General features: G+C 36.3%; 1 protein-coding gene across 2 annotated transcripts in view; it reads right to left on the reverse strand.

Annotated features, from left to right (window-relative positions):
* Positions 1-13,386: 13,386 nt before the first annotated feature.
* The window catches only part of pnut (septin 7-like protein pnut), a 150,678-nt gene continuing 143,830 nt past the window's right edge, over positions 13,387-20,234 (reverse strand). Inside the window, exons 10-11 of one of the 2 annotated variants that reach the window (XR_011714256.1) lie at positions 17,199-17,303; positions 13,387-15,632 (exon numbers count right to left, since the gene is read on the reverse strand). Coding sequence is in view for 1 of the 2 variants with exons in the window: in XM_071675083.1 (XP_071531184.1) it covers positions 15,584-15,632 (49 nt within the window). In the remaining variant the exon portion in view is untranslated. The remainder of the gene's footprint in view (positions 15,633-17,198; positions 17,304-20,234) is intronic. The other variant, XM_071675083.1, reaches the window with a different exon arrangement.

The following is a 20,234-nucleotide window of genomic DNA, read 5'->3' on the forward strand; positions in this document are numbered from 1 at the left end:
CTTCTCCAGATCCATAAATGCTTCATACAAATCCATACATTCTTCAAAGCAAACACCTGATCCACACATCCTCTACCACTTCTGAAACCACACTGCTCTTCCCCAATCTGATGCTCTGTACATCCCTTCACCCTCACAATCAATACCCTCCCATATAATTTACCAGGAATACTCAACAAACTTATACCTCTGTAATTTGAGCACTCACTCTTATCCCCTTTGCCTTTGTACAATGGCACTATGCAATCATTCCGCCAATCCTCAGGCACCTCACCATGAATCATACATACCTTAAATAACCTTACCAACCAGTCAACAATACAGTCACCCCCTTTTTTAATAAATTCCACTGCAATACCATCCAAACCCGCTGCCTTGCCGGCTTTCATCTTCCGCAAAGCTTTTACTACCTCTTCTCTGTTTACCAAATCATTTCCCCTAACCCTCTCACTTTGCAAACCACTTCGACCAAAACACCCTTATATCTGCCACTCTATCTCAAACACATTCAACAAACCTTCAAAATACTCACTCCATCTCCTCACAACACCACTACTTGTTATCACCTCCCCATTAGCCCCCTTCACTGAAGTTCCCATTTGTTCCCTTCTCTTACGCACTTTATTTACCTCCTTTCAAAACATCTTTTTATTCTCCCTAAAATTTAATGATACTCTCTCACCCCAACTCTCATTTGCCCTCTTTTTCACCTCTTGCACCTTTCTCTTGACCTCCTGCCTCTTTCTTTTATACATATCCCACTCATTTGCATTATTTCCCTACAAAAATCGTCCAAATGCCACTCTCTTCTCTTTCACTAAAAGTCTTACTTCTTCATCCCACCACTCACTACCCTTTCTGATCTGCCCACCTCCCACGCTTCTCATGCCACAAGCATCTTTTGCGCAAGCCATCACTGCTTCCCTAAATACATCCCATTCCTCCCCCACTCCCCTTACGTCCTTTGTTCTCACCTTTTTCCATTCTGTATTCAGTCTCTTCTGGTACTTCCTCACACAAGTCTCCTTCCCAAGCTCACTTACTCTCACCACTCTCTTCACCCCAACATTCCTGAAAACCTCTACAAATCTTCACCTTCGCCTCCACAAGATAATGATCAGACAGCCCTCCAGTTGCACCTCTCAGCACATTAACATCCAAAAGTGTCACTTTTGCGCGCTTATCAATTAACATGTAACCCAGTAACGCTCTCTGGCCATCTCTCCTACTTACATACGTATACTTATGTATATCTCTCTTTTTAAACCAGGTATTCCCAATCACCAGTCCTTTTTCAGGACATAAATCTACAAGCTCTTCACCATTTCCATTTACAACACTGAACACCCCATGTATACCAATTATTCCCTCAACTGCCACATTACTCACCTTTGCATTCAAATCACCCATCACTATAACCCGGTCTCGTGCATCAAAACCACTAACACACTCATTCAGCTGCTACCAAACACTTGCCTCTCATGATCTTTCTTATGCCCAGGTGCATATGCACCAATAATCACCCATCTCTCTCCATCAACTTTCAGTTTTACCCATATCAATCTAGAGTTTACTTTCTTACACTCTATCACATACTCCCACCACTCTTGTTTCAGGAGTAGTGCTACTCCTTCCCTTGCTCTTGTCCTCTCACTAACCCCTGACTTTACTCCCAAGACATTCCCAAACCACTCTTCCCCTTTACCCTTGAGCTTCGTTTCACTCAGAGCCAAAACATCCAGGTTTGTTTCCTCAAACATACTACCTAGCTCTCCTTTTTTCTCATCTTGGTTACATCCACACACATTTAGACACCCTAATCTGAGCCTTCGAGGAGGATGAGCACTCCCCGTGAGACTCCTTCTTCTGTTTCCCCTTTTAGAAAGTTAAAATACAAGGAGGGGAGTGTTTCTACCCCCCCGCTCCTGTCCCCTTTAGTCGCCTTCTACGACACGCGAGGAATGCGTGGGAAGTATTCTTTCTCCCCTATCCCCAGGGATAAATTTTAATATATACTATAAAATATATATTATAAACTGTTGAAGAGTTAGGCCAAACTTAGATTTATATAAATTCTTAAAGACTTAAAGTTAAAGACTTATTTGACCAAAATTGTTACGGGAAGTGGTAATGCAACTGATAGTAGCAAAATATTACTATAGTTGAAAAGTAGGCGAGTTTCTTTTTTATCTCACAAAACCAAAGTGTTAAAAATGTCAATCGGGTATCATACGTCAAAAAACAAACCTGTTGAATGGCGCCCCCCTTCAAGTGGTGCCGAGGGCACCTGCCATACCTAGATACTCAACTGTAACTATTTATTACCTTCAATTTTTGGTATTTTTCTCAGAAAATAAGATTTCCTTTAAAAACTCATTATAAGATGTATGTACATGCTGAATACAAATCTGGTGTTAAGATAAAGTTTAGTCCTCTTAATAACACTCAATTAAGCTGTTAAATGATGTCACTTTTAAAATATTTTTGTTCCTTTGCATCTTATTTACCGAGTATGTATTGGTGACTGAGAGCATTATGATAAATTTTTCCTGATTATTTTAAGTATAGAAGTGTTTTGAACATCTTATCTTTAAATCTGAAACAAAGTTTTTTGAGCAAAAAAAAATACCCTGAATTTTTGGCATTTTGTCAGAAAAGTAGATTTGCTTAAAAAAGTCATTATAAGAAGTTTTTTCCTGCTGAATACAAATATGGTGTTAAAATGTCATTTAGTCGTCTTTATGACATTCAATTAAGCTGTTAAATGATGTCAATTTTAAAATATTTTCTGATCCTTTCCATTGTATTTACTGGGTATGAATTGGTAACTGAGAGGATTATGTTATATGTTCCATGATTATTTCAAGTATAGAAATGTTTGACTATCTTGTCTTTAAATTTTGAAACAAGAAGTATTTTGAGCAAAAAAAATATTCTGAAATATTACCTTCAATTTTTGGTATTTTTCTCAAAAAATTAGATTTTATTTACAGACTCAATACAAGAAGTATTTTTCCTACTGAATACAAATCTGGTGGTAGAATAATGTTTATTCATCTTTATGACATTCAGTTAAGCTGTTAAACGAAGTCGATGTTAAAATATTTTCTGTTCCGCTGTATCGTATTTACTGAGTATGTATCAGGTTCTGAGAGCATTGTGATATATTTTCTATGATTATTTCAAGTATAGAAGTGTTTGAATATCTTACTTTTCAATTTTGAAACAAAATGTTTTTTGAGCAAAAAAGTACCCTGAACCTTCAAGTTTGGTTTTGGCATTTTTCTCATAAAATAGATTTCCTTTAAAAACTCATTGTAAGAAGTGTTTTTCATGCTGAATACAAATCTGGTGTTAAAATATCATTTAGTCGTCATTACGAAATTCATTTAAGGTGATATATATGAAGTCATTTTTTTAATATTTTCTGCTCCTTTGCATTGTATTTACTGGGTATGTATCAGTACCTGAGAGCATTGATATATTTTCCATGATTATTTCGATTATAGAAGTATTTGAATATCTTATCTTTCAATTTTGATACAAAAGGTTTTTGAGCTAAAAAAATACCCTGAACTATTACTACCTTCAATTTTTTGCATTTTTCTCAGAAAATAGATTTCCTTTAAAAGCTCATTATCAGAAGTATTTTTCATGCTGAATACAAATCTGATGTTAAAATGATGACATTCAATTAAGCTGTCAAATGAAGTTAATTTTGAAATATTTTCTGATCCTTTGCATCATATTTACTGGGTATGTATCGGTAACTGAGAGCATTATGATATATTTTCCATGATTATTTCAAGTATAGAAGTGTTTAAATATCTTATCTTTCAGTTTTGAAACAAAGTTTTTGGAGCTAGAAAATACCTTCAATTTTTGGTATTTTTCTCAGAAAAATAGATCTCCTTTAAAAACTCATTATAAGAAGTATTTTTCGTGCTGAATACAAATCTGGTGTTAAAATGTTATATAGTCCTCTTTATGACATTCAATTAAGCTGTTAAATGAAGTCTGTTTTGAAATATTTTTGCTCATTTGTATCGTATTTGCTGGGTATGTATAAGTTACTGAGAACATTGTGATATATTTTCCATTGACTATTTCAAGTATAGAACTGTTTGAATATCTTATCTTTCAATTTTGAAACAAGACGTTTTTGAGCTAAAAAATACCCTGAACTATTACCTTCAATTTTTGGCATTTTTCTCAGAAAAATAGATTTCCTTTAAAAAATCATTATGAGAAGTGTTTTCCATGCTGAATACAAATCTGGTGTTAAAATATTGTTTAGTTGTCTTTATGACATTCATTTAAGCTGTTAAATGAAGTCTATTTTGAAATATTTTCTGCTCATTTGTATTGTATTTGCTGGGTATGTATCGGTTACTGAGAACATTGTGATATATTTTCCATGATTATTTCAAGTGTAGAAGAGTCTTAATATCTTGTATTTCAATTTCGAAACAAGAAGTTTTTGGAGCTAAGAAACACTCCACATTCAGACCCTATAGCACCAAGATTCAATCACTTGTATCAAGATTGCAGAAGTACTCACTTAGCTCCTCCTAGAAAGCACCTCTTGTCATCTTAACTCTTCTCATCGCTAGATGGGTCAGCATTACCAATCACCCACCTCTCAAAGTCTCACTCACTTCCTTACACTCTTAACACAGCCCCATGACTTCATCAGGTGTGCCACTTCATCTTTTGTTTCACACTAATCTGATTTATCCCTCTAACATTTCCCATATCATTCTTCCCCTTTCCTTCTCAACTTTTCCTTACTCAGGTCTAAAACATACAGGTTCCTTTCATTAAAAATAGCACCTATCTAACCTTTCTTTTCTTTTCATCTGGTTACATTCATGCAGATTCCGATACTCCAACCAAAGCTTTTAAGGAATTTTCATTTGGCTCCTTTTGTTCCTCTTTCTGGAAAATTATTTTAAGAGGAGGGGATGAGTTTGTAGACCAACGCTCTCATTCCTCACAATCCCCCTGTATGACTGTAAGGCAGCCAAGACTGCTTGATGCTTTTCCTGGAAGGAAATGCCAAGCAAGATTCTAAGTTTAAGCCCTTGCTATTGTTTCATTCAGAAAATCCCAGAGTTATGTAAACTCTGCATTACCTAAGTCTTATTACCTGTGCTTTGCTATGGTTGTTGAAGCAGTTGATTTTGGAGGCGACTTGTACAGCCTTTGGTGCCGACTCTCTCCCTTCCCAGTAACCACACTCCACCACTACCTCAAGCCCTCATCACCAAGTTTTTCAGTAAGTCTCCATTACATATTGTCTGCATATAGATATTAACAACAGTTCCTGAATCAGACAATTGATATGACATAGGCCTAGCTCACCTACCAGTAGACTTCACTTTACTCTATCCCACTCTAGGAGCACTTCAAGCTTTCATCACCAACTTTTCCAGTTTTCATATATATATATATATATATATATATATATATATATATATATATATATATATCATTTGCTTTCCGAGATAATGTTCTCGACTTCCACACATTCTTCAAGGCTCCCAGAATTTTTGCCCCTTCCCCCACCCCATGATTCACTTCCGCTTCCATGGTTCCATCCACTGCCAAATCCACTCCCAGATATCTAAAACACTTCACTTCCTCCAGTTTTTCTCCATTCAAACTTACCTCCCAATTTATTTGACCCTCAACCCTACTGTACCTAATAACCTTGCTCTTATTCACATTTACTCTTAACTTTCTTCTTTCACACACTTTACCAAACTCAGTCACCAGCTTCTGCAGTTTCTCACATGAATCAGCCACCAGCGCTGTATCATCAGCGAACAACAACTGACTCACTTCCCAAGCTCTCTCATCCACAACAGACTGCATACTTGCCCCTCTTTCCAAAACTCTTGCATTCACCTCCCTAACAACCCCATCCATAAACAAATTAAACAACCATGGAGACATCACACACCCCTTCCGCAAACCTACATTCACTGAGAACCAATCACTTTCCTCTTTTCCTACATGTACATATGCCTTACATCCTCGATAAAAACTTTTCACTGCTTCTAACAACTTGCCTCCCACACCATATATCCTTGATACCTTCCACAGAGCATCTCTGTCAACTCTTATCGTAAGCCTTCTCCAGATCCATAAATGCTTCATACAAATCCATACATTCTTCAAAGCAAACACCTGATCCACACATCCTCTACCACTTCTGAAACCACACTGCTCTTCCCCAATCTGATGCTCTGTACATCCCTTCACCCTCACAATCAATACCCTCCCATATAATTTACCAGGAATACTCAACAAACTTATACCTCTGTAATTTGAGCACTCACTCTTATCCCCTTTGCCTTTGTACAATGGCACTATGCAATCATTCCGCCAATCCTCAGGCACCTCACCATGAATCATACATACCTTAAATAACCTTACCAACCAGTCAACAATACAGTCACCCCCTTTTTTAATAAATTCCACTGCAATACCATCCAAACCCGCTGCCTTGCCGGCTTTCATCTTCCGCAAAGCTTTTACTACCTCTTCTCTGTTTACCAAATCATTTCCCCTAACCCTCTCACTTTGCAAACCACTTCGACCAAAACACCCTTATATCTGCCACTCTATCTCAAACACATTCAACAAACCTTCAAAATACTCACTCCATCTCCTCACAACACCACTACTTGTTATCACCTCCCCATTAGCCCCCTTCACTGAAGTTCCCATTTGTTCCCTTCTCTTACGCACTTTATTTACCTCCTTTCAAAACATCTTTTTATTCTCCCTAAAATTTAATGATACTCTCTCACCCCAACTCTCATTTGCCCTCTTTTTCACCTCTTGCACCTTTCTCTTGACCTCCTGCCTCTTTCTTTTATACATATCCCACTCATTTGCATTATTTCCCTACAAAAATCGTCCAAATGCCACTCTCTTCTCTTTCACTAAAAGTCTTACTTCTTCATCCCACCACTCACTACCCTTTCTGATCTGCCCACCTCCCACGCTTCTCATGCCACAAGCATCTTTTGCGCAAGCCATCACTGCTTCCCTAAATACATCCCATTCCTCCCCCACTCCCCTTACGTCCTTTGTTCTCACCTTTTTCCATTCTGTATTCAGTCTCTCCTGGTACTTCCTCACACAAGTCTCCTTCCCAAGCTCACTTACTCTCACCACTCTCTTCACCCCAACATTCCTGAAAACCTCTACAAATCTTCACCTTCGCCTCCACAAGATAATGATCAGACAGCCCTCCAGTTGCACCTCTCAGCACATTAACATCCAAAAGTGTCACTTTTGCGCGCTTATCAATTAACACGTAACCCAGTAACGCTCTCTGGCCATCTCTCCTACTTACATACGTATACTTATGTATATCTCTCTTTTTAAACCAGGTATTCCCAATCACCAGTCCTTTTTCAGGACATAAATCTACAAGCTCTTCACCATTTCCATTTACAACACTGAACACCCCATGTATACCAATTATTCCCTCAACTGCCACATTACTCACCTTTGCATTCAAATCACCCATCACTATAACCCGGTCTCGTGCATCAAAACCACTAACACACTCATTCAGCTGCTACCAAACACTTGCCTCTCATGATCTTTCTTATGCCCAGGTGCATATGCACCAATAATCACCCATCTCTCTCCATCAACTTTCAGTTTTACCCATATCAATCTAGAGTTTACTTTCTTACACTCTATCACATACTCCCACCACTCTTGTTTCAGGAGTAGTGCTACTCCTTCCCTTGCTCTTGTCCTCTCACTAACCCCTGACTTTACTCCCAAGACATTCCCAAACCACTCTTCCCCTTTACCCTTGAGCTTCGTTTCACTCAGAGCCAAAACATCCAGGTTTGTTTCCTCAAACATACTACCTAGCTCTCCTTTTTTCTCATCTTGGTTACATCCACACACATTTAGACACCCTAATCTGAGCCTTCGAGGAGGATGAGCACTCCCCGTGAGACTCCTTCTTCTGTTTCCCCTTTTAGAAAGTTAAAATACAAGGAGGGGAGTGTTTCTACCCCCCCGCTCCTGTCCCCTTTAGTCGCCTTCTACGACACGCGAGGAATGCGTGGGAAGTATTCTTTCTCCCCTATCCCCAGGGATAAATTTTAATATATACTATAAAATATATATTATAAACTGTTGAAGAGTTAGGCCAAACTTAGATTTATATAAATTCTTAAAGACTTAAAGTTAAAGACTTATTTGACCAAAATTGTTACGGGAAGTGGTAATGCAACTGATAGTAGCAAAATATTACTATAGTTGAAAAGTAGGCGAGTTTCTTTTTTATCTCACAAAACCAAAGTGTTAAAAATGTCAATCGGGTATCATACGTCAAAAAACAAACCTGTTGAATGGCGCCCCCCTTCAAGTGGTGCCGAGGGCACCTGCCATACCTAGATACTCAACTGTAACTATTTATTACCTTCAATTTTTGGTATTTTTCTCAGAAAATAAGATTTCCTTTAAAAACTCATTATAAGATGTATGTACATGCTGAATACAAATCTGGTGTTAAGATAAAGTTTAGTCCTCTTAATAACACTCAATTAAGCTGTTAAATGATGTCACTTTTAAAATATTTTTGTTCCTTTGCATCTTATTTACCGAGTATGTATTGGTGACTGAGAGCATTATGATAAATTTTTCCTGATTATTTTAAGTATAGAAGTGTTTGAACATCTTATCTTTAAATCTGAAACAAAGTTTTTTGAGCAAAAAAAAATACCCTGAATTTTTGGCATTTTGTCAGAAAAGTAGATTTGCTTAAAAAAGTCATTATAAGAAGTTTTTTCCTGCTGAATACAAATATGGTGTTAAAATGTCATTTAGTCGTCTTTATGACATTCAATTAAGCTGTTAAATGATGTCAATTTTAAAATATTTTCTGATCCTTTCCATTGTATTTACTGGGTATGAATTGGTAACTGAGAGGATTATGTTATATGTTCCATGATTATTTCAAGTATAGAAATGTTTGACTATCTTGTCTTTAAATTTTGAAACAAGAAGTATTTTGAGCAAAAAAAATATCTGAAATATTACCTTCAATTTTTGGTATTTTTCTCAAAAAATTAGATTTTATTTACAGACTCAATACAAGAAGTATTTTTCCTACTGAATACAAATCTGGTGGTAGAATAATGTTTATTCATCTTTATGACATTCAGTTAAGCTGTTAAACGAAGTCGATGTTAAAATATTTTCTGTTCCGCTGTATCGTATTTACTGAGTATGTATCAGGTTCTGAGAGCATTGTGATATATTTTCTATGATTATTTCAAGTATAGAAGTGTTTGAATATCTTACTTTTCAATTTTGAAACAAAATGTTTTTTGAGCAAAAAAGTACCCTGAACCTTCAAGTTTGGTTTTGGCATTTTTCTCATAAAATAGATTTCCTTTAAAAACTCATTGTAAGAAGTGTTTTTCATGCTGAATACAAATCTGGTGTTAAAATATCATTTAGTCGTCATTACGAAATTCATTTAAGGTGATATATATGAAGTCATTTTTTTAATATTTTCTGCTCCTTTGCATTGTATTTACTGGGTATGTATCAGTACCTGAGAGCATTGATATATTTTCCATGATTATTTCGATTATAGAAGTATTTGAATATCTTATCTTTCAATTTTGATACAAAAGGTTTTTGAGCTAAAAAAATACCCTGAACTATTACTACCTTCAATTTTTTGCATTTTTCTCAGAAAATAGATTTCCTTTAAAAGCTCATTATCAGAAGTATTTTTCATGCTGAATACAAATCTGATGTTAAAATGATGACATTCAATTAAGCTGTCAAATGAAGTTAATTTTGAAATATTTTCTGATCCTTTGCATCATATTTACTGGGTATGTATCGGTAACTGAGAGCATTATGATATATTTTCCATGATTATTTCAAGTATAGAAGTGTTTAAATATCTTATCTTTCAGTTTTGAAACAAAGTTTTTGGAGCTAGAAAATACCTTCAATTTTTGGTATTTTTCTCAGAAAAATAGATCTCCTTTAAAAACTCATTATAAGAAGTATTTTTCGTGCTGAATACAAATCTGGTGTTAAAATGTTATATAGTCCTCTTTATGACATTCAATTAAGCTGTTAAATGAAGTCTGTTTTGAAATATTTTTGCTCATTTGTATCGTATTTGCTGGGTATGTATAAGTTACTGAGAACATTGTGATATATTTTCCATTGACTATTTCAAGTATAGAACTGTTTGAATATCTTATCTTTCAATTTTGAAACAAGACGTTTTTGAGCTAAAAAATACCCTGAACTATTACCTTCAATTTTTGGCATTTTTCTCAGAAAAATAGATTTCCTTTAAAAAATCATTATGAGAAGTGTTTTCCATGCTGAATACAAATCTGGTGTTAAAATATTGTTTAGTTGTCTTTATGACATTCATTTAAGCTGTTAAATGAAGTCTATTTTGAAATATTTTCTGCTCATTTGTATTGTATTTGCTGGGTATGTATCGGTTACTGAGAACATTGTGATATATTTTCCATGATTATTTCAAGTGTAGAAGAGTCTTAATATCTTGTATTTCAATTTCGAAACAAGAAGTTTTTGGAGCTAAGAAACACTCCACATTCAGACCCTATAGCACCAAGATTCAATCACTTGTATCAAGATTGCAGAAGTACTCACTTAGCTCCTCCTAGAAAGCACCTCTTGTCATCTTAACTCTTCTCATCGCTAGATGGGTCAGCATTACCAATCACCCACCTCTCAAAGTCTCACTCACTTCCTTACACTCTTAACACAGCCCCATGACTTCATCAGGTGTGCCACTTCATCTTTTGTTTCACACTAATCTGATTTATCCCTCTAACATTTCCCATATCATTCTTCCCCTTTCCTTCTCAACTTTTCCTTACTCAGGTCTAAAACATACAGGTTCCTTTCATTAAAAATAGCACCTATCTAACCTTTCTTTTCTTTTCATCTGGTTACATTCATGCAGATTCCGATACTCCAACCAAAGCTTTTAAGGAATTTTCATTTGGCTCCTTTTGTTCCTCTTTCTGGAAAATTATTTTAAGAGGAGGGGATGAGTTTGTAGACCAACGCTCTCATTCCTCACAATCCCCCTGTATGACTGTAAGGCAGCCAAGACTGCTTGATGCTTTTCCTGGAAGGAAATGCCAAGCAAGATTCTAAGTTTAAGCCCTTGCTATTGTTTCATTCAGAAAATCCCAGAGTTATGTAAACTCTGCATTACCTAAGTCTTATTACCTGTGCTTTGCTATGGTTGTTGAAGCAGTTGATTTTGGAGGCGACTTGTACAGCCTTTGGTGCCGACTCTCTCCCCTTCCCAGTAACCACACTCCACCACTACCTCAAGCCCTCATCACCAAGTTTTTCAGTAAGTCTCCATTACATATTGTCTGCATATAGATATTAACAACAGTTCCTGAATCAGACAATTGATATGACATAGGCCTAGCTCACCTACCAGTAGACTTCACTTTACTCTATCCCACTCTAGGAGCACTTCAAGCTTTCATCACCAACTTTTCCAGTTTTCATATATATATATATATATATATATATATATATATATATATATATATATATATATCATTTGCTTTCCGAGATAATGTTCTCGACTTCCACACATTTTTCAAGGCTCCCAAAATTTTCGCCCCCTCCCCCACCCTATGATCCACTTCCGCTTCCATGGTTCCATCCGCTGACAGATCCACTCCCAGATATCTAAAACACTTCACTTCCTCCAGTTTTTCTCCATTCAAACTCACCTCCCAATTGACTTGACCCTCAACCCTACTGTACCTAATAACCTTGCTCTTATTCACATTTACTCTTAACTTTCTTCTTCCACACACTTTACCAAACTCAGTCACCAGCTTCTGCAGTTTCTCACATGAATCAGCCACCAGCGCTGTATCATCAGCGAACAACAACTGACTCACTTCCCAAGCTCTCTCATCCCCAACAAAAAAAAAAAAAATGTGTGGAAGTCGAGAACATTATCTCGGAAAGCAAAACTGGGTATGTTTGAAGGAATAGTGGTTCCAACAATGTTGTATGGTTGCGAGGCGTGGGCTATGGATAGAGTTGTGCGCAGGAGGATGGACGTGCTGGAAATGAGATGTTTGAGGAAAATGTGTGGTGTGAGGTGGTTTGATCGAGTAAGTAACGTAAGGGTAAGAGAGATGTGTGGAAATAAAAAGAGCGTGGTTGAGAGAGCAGAAGAGGGTGTTTTGAAATGGTTTGGGCACATGGAGAGAATGAGTGAGGAAAGATTGACCAAGAGGATATATGTGTCGGAGGTGGAGGGAACGAGGAGAAGAGGGAGACCAAATTGGAGGTGGAAAGATGGAGTGAAAAAGATTTTGTGTGATCGGGGCCTGAACATGCAGGAGGGTGAAAGGAGGGCAAGGAATAGAGTGAATTGGAGCGATGTGGTATACAGGGGTTGACGTGCTGTCAGTGGATTGAATCAAGGCATGTGAAGCGTCTGGGGTAAACCATGGAAAGCTGTGTAGGTATGTATATTTGCATGTGTGGGCGTGTGTATGTACATGTGTATGGGGGGGGGTGGGCCATTTCTTTCGTCTGTTTCCTTGCGCTACCTCGCAAGCGCGGGAGACAGCGACAAAGTATAAAAAAAAAAAAAAAAATATATATATCATGGGAGCAGGGGGCTAGAAATCCTCCCCTCTCGTTTTTTTTTAATTTTCCAAAAGAAGGAACAGAGAAGGGGGCCAGGTGAGGATATCCCCACAAAGGCCCAGTCCTCTGTTCTTAACACTACCTCGCTATCGCGGGAAATGGCGAATAGTATGAAAGAAAAAAGATATATATCATGTAATTTATATCATGACAGAGTGTGGTATCTTGGTGGTATGCTTGACTTTCAGGAATAGTCCATCCATGAAAGTTAAATTGGAAAAAAAGTCTTTGCTCAGGAATATAACCTTCCTTATATCATGGGTTTTGGTTATTCAACTTACATGAAGCCACAATACAAGCCTGAATATAGGTGTACTCCTTACTTTTTTTTTTCCATACTCTCATTTTGAGTTTTCTTCCTTTTCTATTGTAAGCCTAGCATTGATACAGACTTTTGTCTTACTGCTTGAGTCATTCATAAAGATTAAATATAAAAGTTTAATATGTATCTAAAAGATTTTAGAGTTTGCAGTGAAGCAGTTTGTCCTTCAAATCATTGTGTACTGTCGTCTTTCTTGCCATTATACTCACCACATATAATCTAACTTCCACTGACACATATTTGAATATCTTTGCTTCATTTTTAACATGTTTGTTTTTCTTAAGAAAAATTTCAGATAGTTGGGTTAATCAGAGTAAAAATGATACACATGACATTTATTGATATTATTCTATACAAAAGTACACAGTTGGCATGCCTTAACCATACATGATTAAGAAAAAAATGCATCATATTTTACCAATCTAGTCATAAATGTTTAATGTTTAGTTCTTGCTACAGACAAACGATATGATGAAGGTCAGAGTTTCTGTCCTTAAGGATTCATTAATGCTAACAGTCTTTGGTAAGGCAGTTAAGGTCTCACAGTCAACTTTATTTCCTGCAGTAGGTAGAAACAACACCAATAATATTTTAATAGTTTAACACATCAAATTCTCTGAATACTTAAAGTTGGGCATTCTGCTGGGCTCAAAGACAAACATGCTGCTGTTAAACTGCCAAACAAAGAAGTTTTCAAATACTGTATGTATATGAATACATCTTCCAGTACCATTAAGATCTGCATTGCTAGTTTGCAGTGATACTTGGGAAAATATTTTGATAATGAATAATGAACTTTGATATGAATTAGATGAAAAAACATGACTGTGTATAATACAAAGTTTTTAAAAATTCCAGAAGAGCACACTTTATTTATCAAGCTATAAATTATAGATTACTTAGTGATCTGAAACAAGCAGCTTGTTCGTTTCCATCATAATTGTACACATTATTTACACTTGTATGGCAGTGGGCCGAGCAACAAACTATAAAGGGAAAAAGAAAACGACTAGTTGAAAGTTTCAACAGGATGTTAAATATGTTCCATGTAATAAAACAGAATACAAAGAGTACAAAAATCTTAAACTTGTATGTATTACCCATTGTATACATAAAACTTATCTCTCTTACAATCTTAAGTACAGTATGTACAGCTTGCAAGGATGTGACTCTATCGTTGTTGACATACACATGAATTCTGAGTAATTAGGGATCAGTCTGGCATAAACAAAAAATTAAAGACTTGAGAAACTATCATAAGTGTTAGTATGCTAGCCCCAATACATATGTAAAAGACTGGTGTACATTTTCGCTCGGCTGCTAAGAAAGTATAGAAGCTACAGAAGGGGAAAGCAGGAAATATACTTTTCTTAAAAAAAATAAAATTTTAAAGGAAAAGTGAAAAATGGCTTTCTTATATAAAGTGTATTACTGTTGTGCAAATGAAAAGTGTTTATCACTGATGTGGGGTACGAGTGTTTGCATTATGTTACCTATCTTTATAGAAATAACTTTTGCAACTCAATAGTGTATATATGACCACCATTTTTGTTGCCAATCGGAAGCGATGGGTTGCCAAAATCCATCTTCGAGATGATCTACTTCCATCCACCTTTAGAAGTACAAGGAAAGATCAGTAGTATCAGAACTACAATGAGCACAAAGGAGTCACATCCTGTACCTCATACTTAACTCTCAGCATGGCCAGCCAGGAAGCATTTTCCCAACATTCAAAACAACAGAAAATGGACAGTGACAAAGCTTATAATTTTTTTCTGCTGCATTACAATATGTTTGGTGAAAACATTTGAGGAAGATCCTGCACAGAATATAATCAGCTGTTCTGGAAGGAAAATAATCTTCAACATGGCTGTATATAATGTGTCCCTTTTGAAGGTATGGAAATGCCTACCAAACTAAAATGTATTTTCAACAGTATCTGAGATGTGTAATATGCATACTTTTTAAAACATGTCCATGAATTTAAAAATTATTACTTTGAGAGGAAAGATAATCCCTGACTGGTCATTGGAATAAGTGCCACTACAGCATAGTATTAGAAGAATGATAATATCTATGGCTTGGGGGAAGATTATGGTTCTCTAAACTATGATACCTTGACAATCCACCAGTAACAGATCAGCACTGGAGAGCTTCTAAAAATACTATCACACTCACTTTGGCAACTGTGACACTGGGGACATGAGTTTTATTTAGAACAACCTTATGGCTGAGTCTACCATGTGATATAAGTGATTGTGACTGGAACTACAAGAATGACAACCATAATCTTTTGCCTCCCCAGGTAAACACCTTAGGTCCCTTCAAGTCAGACGGTCCAGTTTATTAATTTACATTAGATCCTTTTAATATTAAGCCCAAATTTGCTGTTTTGTAATACTAAAATAATATATAAGGCTGGGGAGAGGGTGAGCTTGGAGGGACTGAGGTTGAGGCAGGTGGGGGTGCAGTGCTTCAAGCGGCAATATGAGCTTTTATGAACTGGGAACTGCAGCTTTAAAACAGTCCCTTCCTCTTTTTGGTTTTCTCTTTCCCATCCACATGCCTGTTGAAGAAAAGAAATAAAAGAAGATCAACAACCACAAAAATACTCCCATAACCACAAAAACAGAACTACTGTACTGCAAAAACAAAGTAGCCTGCCAGTAATGATTATTAATGCTAAGAAAGCAATGGCTGAGAAGCAATGACCAAACCATTTGATGTTTCTGTATAAAGCATGTTGCTCTTTCCCACACATTAAAGCAGGGTGGTACATGCAATATCTTCCTTCAGAGACCTGAGGTACTGACTGTCTTCAGATATCCAGAGTAGAAGAGCCAACAGCAGCATTGAAATATTTGCTGAAGAATTCTGACATTAGCTTTGCGATCAAATAGTGTAGCAAATACCACTTGTTAGTGCTAAGAAATGTAAAAGGAGAAGGTCTGCCTCACCAAGTATACCCAAGAGATCAGGTAAATAACAGAAAAAAGAAAAAGGCAGAAATAAGAGGAAACCTCAAAAGACCAAGAAATTAAAGGATAGTATTAAGTTTCAAAATATATGCCAGACAATTAGACTGGTTGAAGTAGATCGAGTTTAAAGGAAATCATGGTATTCTTGAAATGGTACAACACTCAATGGTGACTTAGATCAAATGATCCACAACCTGTATTCTTCATGCCTCAAACTTTGTACGAAGAACTTATTTTCAACAAAATGTTTTCAAGCATTTAGCTCCTAATGATTGGAGTAAAACTTGACTTTGTGCTTGGGATTTTTTAGTCATATGTTTTTAATCAATGAATGTCAATAAAGCCTATAAGCAATAAAGTATTTTATGATGCTGAATCCCATCAGGGAAAGAGAAAATGTACCTTGCACGTGATAAGCAGCAATTAATACCATATATTTTTTTTTAAGGCACCACAAACATTTAACATTAAACTTTGGCTTTTCCCTCCTGAAACTGGAAGACTCTCATTAAGCAAAATTCACCTCCCTAGATGCCACTACAAACTTAACGTGGAATGATAAATCAATATGCAGGGTTTATACTTTGTTAGTAAAACAGAAAATTTCCACATTTCTTTCAAGATGCAGACCGAGCCTCCCTTAATATCTATGAGAAAACACAGTCCACAGTACCAAAATATTCCTACAGCTGACATTCTTGAATGCTACGGAATCTTACTCTCTCCTATGCCTGCTACATGAAGTATAATCAAATCTTCTGCCTAATAATTCTGAATCTGGCACACAATAGTTTTGTATTAAATATCATGTTTTTTCAATCATCAATCCTTTTGGTACTACAATACAAAGTGGTTACTGGAAAAAACTTTACTACCCTTATATTACAACATTTCAATACTTCATAAATTTCTGTACTTAATAATGAAGATACCCAACCTCTGAAAGTGACAAATAAACCATCAAAATCTACATCACATTAGTATTGTGTAATCAGCAACTAAAGATCATTTGAAGTGCATGGTATACATTCTAGTTCTAGTGCTAAACAGGTTCTATGTACAACCAACATGCAAGCAAAATTTTAATTACAAGATAGTTTTATGGAAAGCAAAAACTTGGAAAATAAACATCAGAAGACCAATGTGTCCTTTACACTGGAGCTGGAGCATAGCAGACTCAGAATAAAGCATAGGAGAGGATGCAACAAGCAGATGCATCTTGTTAACTCTGCCAGAAATGCAAGCTTGACCAAGAAGTCCTGTTGAGGGCATGACAAGGCATTAGTAAGCATACTTAGCACGCTAGTGCACTGTGTGATTACTATTGGGTGTTACGGGGAGAGTTTTATACTTGTGTGTGTGTGTGTGTGTGCAAACGTTGAAATATCCTTAGCTTCACAAGAGGATATTTCACAATGGGGACAATCCTGCATAGAGCCAATGTGAAAGCAGTCAAGTATTATTCAACAACAGCCAATGACTCATGGTATATGAGTAGGTTCCCAACATCTGAAAATACCTAACAATGGATAAAAACCAATGAGTAAGTACTACAAGTCATTTGTAACATTATGACTGATTTCTAAGAAGCACAGTAATAGTCTGAAAATTATAAAGATATGTCCTTGATAATTTTAGAAATTCAAACCTCTGAAAATTAACAGAAATATACATGAAATATGATGAGTAATTTTAGTCTTACAGGTTAATGTGAGAGATGTCTTACTGGTCAACTGCTGCTCAGAAACTAGTGGTTCTTGTTACAGTCCTGCAACCAGCAAAACTCATGTCATGAAATCTCATTGGCTCAAAATTCATCACTTATAAACAACAACGGTTACAACTTTTTATGAAAAAATCAATTTGCCTTAAAATCTTTATTCACTGAGAATGATGGCAGTGTAATGCCAGCATGTTTAGGAAGAATAGCTAAAGTAAATAAACAAAACCAATATTTACCCTAAAAGGCAATCATAAAACAAAACCAATATTTACCCCAAAAGGCAATCATAATTTAAAGTTTGCTGATGTTAATAAAAAATACTTCTAAAAACTTTGTCAAACAATTGAATTAAAAAAGTACCAAATCCAACAATATGCATCGGTAAAACAAAAGAGAAATAATCTGTGAAAATACACTGCAATACTATGTGGTTACAGTTATAAATTTGCTCCTTCCTGATTACATTTTATGAAAAAAATCTGCCTGCTGACTGCATATTACTACCATAACCTCTCTAATGATTATTCTATTTGCATTTTCTATCTACAACATTGTAATAATCATCATTGTATTATCAATAAATCTTCCTTCACTCTTTGTATGAGAAAAGAAAAAAAATCCATTTTACACCTTAGCACCTAATACTTTTAAGTCATCATTCCTATCCTTTTTCAAATACATTCCACTGGCTTACAAAAACCTAACGGTGCTGCAGAGTTCATTTTGATTTTATAACCCCTGCACATGCACATTTTCAACATAACAAAAAGTCATTTCACATGAATTCATCACAGATTTCAAAATCTTTTACCTTAAAATCAACAATCAAACATTATTTTGGAGGTTTCCCTGAACAATAATTATGTGGTACTATTCTTTTCATACTTGATCGCCATTTCCCTAGTTTGGGAGGCTGAGCCAGGGACAGACAAGGAAAGGCCGTATTTGCTCACATACATTCTCTAACTCACGTGAAATGCACTAAAACTACAGCTCCCAATCCACAACCCCACAGACCTCTCAATGGTTTCCCCTGGTATTCAAAAGCCTTGGTTCAGTCCACTGACAGAATGTGACCCCTGCATACCATATCATTCCAATTTATCCCATCCCAGGCACACCTTTCATCCTCCTGCATGCTTAGGCTCCACTCATAATTTTTTTTCACTCTATCATACTATCTCCAATTTGGTCTCCCCCTCTCTCCTTGTTCCTTCCACATCTTGCACATATATCCTCTTTGTCAATCTCTCCTCATTTATCCTATCCACATGTCCAATCCATTTCAGCAAATCCTCTTCAGCTCTCTCGACCACACTCTTTTTATTACCACACATCCCTCACTGTTTTAATTCTTGCTTGGTCAAACCACCTCTCACCACATACAGTCATCAAACATTTCATTTCCGACATAGCCATCATCCTCTGCACATCCTCATCTATAACCCATGCCTCACACCCATATAACGTAGGAATCACTACACCTTTAAACATATCCATTTTCAGCCTCCCACACAATGACCTCTCTTTCCATGCATTCTTTAATGCTCCCAAAAGCTTCACTCCCTCACCCACTCTATGACTCACTTCCTCATTCAAGGTTTCATTTGCTGCCAGTAATCTAAAACTTTGCACTTCCTGCAATTTCTTTCCATTCAGACTCACTTGTCCCTCTACCTTGCTAACCCTAATAACCTTGCTTTTATTCATATTTACCCTTAATTTCCTCCTTTCACACACTCTTACAAACTCAGTCACCAGCATCAAATGAATCATTTCTCAGGCCCCCTATAATTCCCTACATACTGTATACTCGCCCCTTACTCTAACACTCCGTGTATTCACCTTCCTCACCACCACATCCATAACAAATAAACAGCCATGGTGACATCACACACCACTGCCTCAGACTAACCTTCACTTGGAACTATTCACTTTACTGCCTTCCTACTCATACACACACCTTATACCTTTGATAAACAATTTTCACTGTTTCTAACAGCTTTCTTCCCACACCATACATTCTTAAAACCTTCCACAAGGAATCTTTATCAACCTTATCATATGCTTTTCCCAGATCCATAAATGCTACACACAAATCCTTCTGTTTTTTATTATTATTATTATTATTATTATTATTATTATTTTATTTTTTACTATACTTAATCGCTGTCTCCAACATCAGCAAGGTAGTGCAAGGAAACAGACGAGGAATGGCCCAACCCACCCACATACACATGTATATACATAAACACCCATACACGCACATATACATATATATACACTTCAACATATACATACACAGACATATACATATATACACATGTACATTTTCATACTTGCTGCCTTCATCCATTCCTGTTGCCACCCCACCACACATGAAATATCATTATTATTATCATTATTATTTTTTTTTTTTTTGCTTTGTCGCTGTCTCCCGCGTTTGCGAGGTAGCGCAAGGAAACAG

The sequence above is a fragment of the Panulirus ornatus genome, chromosome 2 (assembly GCF_036320965.1).
Source record: "Panulirus ornatus isolate Po-2019 chromosome 2, ASM3632096v1, whole genome shotgun sequence".
NCBI lineage: Eukaryota > Metazoa > Arthropoda > Malacostraca > Decapoda > Palinuridae > Panulirus > Panulirus ornatus.